The sequence below is a fragment of the Borostomias antarcticus genome (genome assembly GCF_949987555.1).
Source record: "Borostomias antarcticus genome assembly, chromosome: 11".
In the NCBI taxonomy this organism is placed as follows: domain Eukaryota; kingdom Metazoa; phylum Chordata; class Actinopteri; order Stomiiformes; family Stomiidae; genus Borostomias; species Borostomias antarcticus.
In genome coordinates this window covers 6518283-6523487 of record NC_140244.1, presented here as the reverse complement: position 1 = coordinate 6523487, position 5205 = coordinate 6518283, and the positions used below count along the sequence as shown (strand labels likewise).

The following is a 5205-nucleotide window of genomic DNA, read 5'->3' as shown; positions in this document are numbered from 1 at the left end:
ACATGTCAAAATGTGAACCCCAAATTGCTCCCAATGAGCAGGCTAGCGCGTTGCATGGCAGCTGTCACCATTGGTGTGTGAATGTGTGTGTGAATGGGTGAATGAGAGACCATTGTAAAGCGCTTTGTCCGTTAAGGTAGAAAGGCGCTATATAAGTGCAGTCCATTTTACCATATGTTCTTTTGTGTACGATTAATTTTGGAACGTGTCTGTGTCTAAGGGGATTTGCTATATCAGGACCAGCCGCCCGGAGAACGCCATCATCTACAACAGCAATGAGGACTTCCACGTGGGCCAGGCTAAGGTGAGATCACCTCCCACCCTCTCGAACGCCCCTGAACCCAGCCAAGCCCGTCTGAGTCCAGGTGTACCAGGTCCAGGTGTACCAGGTGTTCTGAACCAGCATCATTTCTGGACCTGTGCTTGGAAGGAGTGTGAAAAGAATCTGGGCCGAGGTTCTATGTTTTAGAGTTAGGAGGTTCTATGTTTTAGAGTTGGGAGGTTCTATGTTTTAGAGTTAGGAGGTTCTATGTTTTAGAGTTGGGAGGTTCTATGTTTTAGAGTTGGGAGGTTCTATGTTTTAGAGTTGGGAGGTTCTATGTTTTAGAGTTGGGAGGTTCTATGTTTTAGAGTTGGGAGGTTCTATGTTTTAGAGTTGGTAGGTTCTATGTTTTAGAGTTGGTAGGTTCCATGTTTTCGAGTTGGGAGGTTTAGAGTTGTTTACTCATGAGACTAAGGATGAGATGTTTTGCCGTTGTTTGGTTGCTAATGCTAAGGCTAACCCGTCCTCTGCTCCTTCCCAGGTGGTCTGCCAGAGCAAGGACGACCAGGTCACCGTGGTGGCGGCCGGAGTGACCCTCCACGAGGCCCTGGCGGCCGCTGACCAGCTCAAGAAAGGTAAAGTCACCCAGATCAGTGGAGGTATGCTGGGAGTGGGCAGGTGGAGGAGGATAGACATGGCCTCTCTCCCCAGACAGCAATCCAATCAGGGCCATATACAGGCCAGATCTGGCACTTGTGGCTTAGTTCCGGCCCATATATGGTCCAGATCCTTGCTATCTGGGTCCAGACTCTAATATTACGTTGAATCGGAGCGCTACGCATACTACATAATAGAGTCTGTGCCACTTCGCCGCCCAAGCTGGTATTCTGAGGGCGTATCAACGGGTCGAAATTTAAAGAGTGACAGGTCGTAGCAGCAAATGAGAAACGCTAGCCCAGGTTAGATGGGCGGGGCATATCTATGGGTGGGAGTGCCTGATCGTGAAAGTCGTTACTGATTGCTGTCGCCGGGATTCCTGCGAAACCAATGAATTGCCAGGATTTGAGAACCAGATTTTTGCATGAAGTGTCCCAGACCCATAAAGAGATCTGCAGAATGCAGTAACGTAGTTAGCGTAGCTTACGTAGTGTTTCAGTGATAGAACTCTCATGGGTCTGGCGTTGAGACTGTAGTCAGAACATCTGGAGGGTCTTAGCAGCTGAAACACGCTGGAACATGCTTCCATATTCCCTGCATTCAGTCTGTCCTGCTAATCTGCTACAGGGGCTCATATATACATATGATTCAGCGTTCTGTATGCGATTGACTTCCTGGGTTTAGCTTCCTAGTTTATCCAGATTATAAATTACGATTGAGCTTTATCCGTATGGACGTCCCTGCACTATTAGCTCATTAGCCTTAGTTAATTAGACCCTGCTAATTAACCGTTTCCTCAACGTTGCCAGGACGTTCCTGAAACACTGAAACTGGTTTCTACCTAAATCCAACATCACATCCTAGATTGATCCAACATTAGAGTGGACTGATTAATGCCAGTTTGGCTGTAGGTCATTAATCCAGTTTACAGGACAAATGTTTGCCTGACTGACTTTAACAAGCCTTGGTTAGTGAGAATTGCCATGTTGTCTGATCAGGGAACGTTGAATGCCAAAGCGTTTCTCTGCGACTGACGGATTCGTATGCTATTATACTGAATACATGTTGAATTTGATCTGCAATTCAGTTTCGGCATCTACAGTACTTTCCTCTCTGGCCACTGGCTCTTCAATACCTTACCATTACTCAACATATATCAGTAATATTTGCCCGACACCTTATGTTTTCAACAATCTGAGATCAGGGGAAAGAGGTGTGTTCATTCGCTCCTGGACAACATTACTTATCTGATGGTCAAAACTTACTTTCATTCTCTAGCGTTTGGATCCCCCCGACATGGTTTTAGATTATTTTATTTTATTATTTTATATTTGTCTAGGTGCTCTCATTTTGTACGTATGTGTTGATGCTTACGTCGGTTTTTGCCTTATTGTGATTCTTATTGTATTTGTACTGTCTGCTTTGACTTGTACAGCACTTTGGTCAACGTGAGTTGTTTTTAAATATGCCTTTTTCTCAAATTTGATTTGATGCTACAGCACAAACAACATAGCCTCCAAAGACACATGAGCTTTGATACTAAACCGCCTCAGCACTCTAAAACTGAATGTCAGTCACAAGGATGTCAGTTCCAGTTTTGACGCTAAGACATGATCATTCTGTATTTTGCATTGTAACGAGACAACATTTGTTGTTGTTGTTCTTCCAGAGAGGATCTACATTCGTGTGATCGACCCCTTCACCATCAAACCTCTGGACTCCAAGACCATCATCGACCACGCCCGCATCACCAGGGGGCGCATCATCACCGTGGAGGACCACTACTACGAGGGTAGGCTGTCTTATCTAGTCGCGTTTTAGAGTTATTACATATTTATGCCCCATTACAAACCTGGCAACCGGAGCATCTGCACATTAGTGCAGCCAGCTGCTGCCCACCCATTGGTGGAGACATTCGGCCATGCCTGCGGTGGCATGTTGCGATTGGCTCTGTGACAACAGTGCGGTGCGTTGGCGCGTCCTGATTGGTGGGGGGTGGTCGGCGTGTTGTGTCCGCTGGCGTTGGAGGTATCCGTGCGCGTTCTGTTTGCCGAGGAGGGAGGGGGTGTGTGTGACGGCCAGCGAGTGCTGTCAGATCTCCTTATCCAGGCATTGGCCCATGGGGCTTTCTGTGACCTAGATAACACAGACAGACATGCCTGGCCCAGTCTGTGTTTGTTTGTTTGAGTGAGTGTGTGTGTATGTGTGTGTGTGTGTGTGTGTGAGGAGAGTGGGGGTGGGTAGGAAGATGGACTGGTCCACAGACGTGCGGTGTCCAGAATCATACTCAGTCTCTTTCTCCTCCCTCACGTCTCCCTCCATCCCTCTGTCGTCCCCCAGGTGGCCTAGGGGAGGCGCTGTGCTCCGCAGCGGCCAACGAGTCGGCCCTCAGCCTGCAGCGCCTGGCCGTGGCCCACGTCCCCCGCAGCGGCAAGCCCGGCGAGCTGATGAAGCTCCACGGCATCGACCGCGACGCCATCGCCCAGGCCGCTAGGAAGATGATCAGCTCCTCAGCCAACGCCAAGTAGCTCCGCCCCCCCTCCCCAGCCCAGCCGCCCCACCCACTTACCCGACAGAGACAGTCCGCCCACCCCCCCACACCCCCCCCAAACACACACACACCTCACCCTGAATGCCCCCCCCTCCCCCATGTGTTTACTGATGTAATGTGAGTTTGTGCCGTACATTTTTGAAGTAACTAGTCACACATTTAACTATTTCTCACACACATACACAGTCACATACAGACGTACACCCCCCCAACACACACATACTCCTAATACCCAGTTACCATGGGCTATCGCAATGTCAAGTTCACAAAATGACAGTTAAGAGGTCATAAGTGACCATAAAACCAGGTTTGGAAGTTATAGGAGGACATTCACCAACATCAAAACGATTGGATTCAGTACCACGTTGTGGCCAAACGCCAGTACTATGTGATGCTCGTGTGTTTTTAAAACACTCTTTGATAATCATCAACCCCAGAACCAACTTACAGCAGTCTATTTTAATACTTTTTATATCGTTCTGACTTAGCTTAAGAAGACAAGGGTGGGGCACGCGGCGTAAAACCGCCGTTACCATGGCAACCGTCTCTGAAAGAATCTCGTTGATGTTTCTGTTGGTAGAAGTTAGAAATAAATAAAAAAAACACATAAAAAGAAGTGTCAAATTTAAATGTATGTGGGGCCCACAAAGATCAGTGAAGTTTGACCCGTGTCTTGAACACGACACAACATCACCAGCCAAAGCCTGTTCTGCACAACCTGGCTTAGCAGCGCATATTCTGCTCCCTATCAACACCCAGGCCTTTCTGACATCTCTGCCTCGCAAAGGGAACACCTCCAGAAATGTGCGTCCAAGTTGTGCAGCAACAACAACAGCAACAGCCATTGAGTCTGTGGCAGAATGAAACCTGGGCTGAATCTCAAAAGCCTCTCCTTGTTCCTCCCCCGTTCTCTCGCTCTTTCCAAAACCCGCCGGAGAACGCTGAGTGGAACTCATACGATGGAGGAGAAGCTTCTGAGGGTCACCGTCGGAGGTCATGCAGAGGGGCACAGGGCCTGCTGGGAGTTGTAGTGCAGTGCGCTGGTGGCCATGATGACGATAGCACCTCCTGTTACTTGAACTTTTCTATGTACCGTACTTTCATCTAATAAAGCCCTCTGCATTGGAGTTTGAGAGTTCACACGTGCTCTGTGTACTTCTTCCACAGTCTGTGTAGCATACTCTACTGTATATATGTGGAATGCACTGTTCATTTCTCTCTCTCTCTCTCTCTCTCTCTCTCTTTCTTTCTTTCTTTCTAACCAGGAAGAACCCGCTGAGACAGGGGCTGCGTTTTGAATCGCATACTACCCTACTATATAGTATGCCAAAACAGGATGTAGTCCCAATACATAGTATGCCACATGCAGTATGGCAAAAATACCAGGATGTCCTACTACATCCGGTTGTAATTTGCAGTATGCAAGCCAGCAGGCTTTTCTGGCTATTCTGACCCACAATCCTGTGCGCAGTGGAAACGTGCGTCACAAGGTATGTCCCAATTGGATGCCTACTGCTTGCAAAGTACGTAGTAGAAGTATGCGATTCAGGACGGTCTTTTTTTCAAGGGTGACCTGGCCAAGAAGGCAGCAGTCAATCAATAAAACAGTGCAAACATGCAGTGATAGTGATGAGCAAATACAACAATACATCAGTAACAGCAGATCCAGCCTAGAAAAACATCCACACTCCTCTCAACAGAGGTTTGAGCAACAGTTTTAAATTCCACAAGGGGC

At 47.9% G+C, this 5205-nt stretch overlaps 1 protein-coding gene across 1 annotated transcript in view; it reads left to right on the top strand.

Moving 5' to 3' along the window:
• Positions 1-3447, top strand: part of tkta (transketolase a) — a gene marked incomplete at both ends in the record, with an annotated part of 15163 nt that extends 11716 nt beyond the window's left edge. Inside the window, 4 exons of the mRNA XM_084445872.1 lie at positions 221-304; positions 804-897; positions 2589-2711; positions 3260-3447. Coding sequence (XP_084301998.1) covers positions 221-304; positions 804-897; positions 2589-2711; positions 3260-3447 — 489 coding nt within the window. The remainder of the gene's footprint in view (positions 1-220; positions 305-803; positions 898-2588; positions 2712-3259) is intronic.
• Between the last annotated feature and the right edge of the window lie 1758 nt (positions 3448-5205).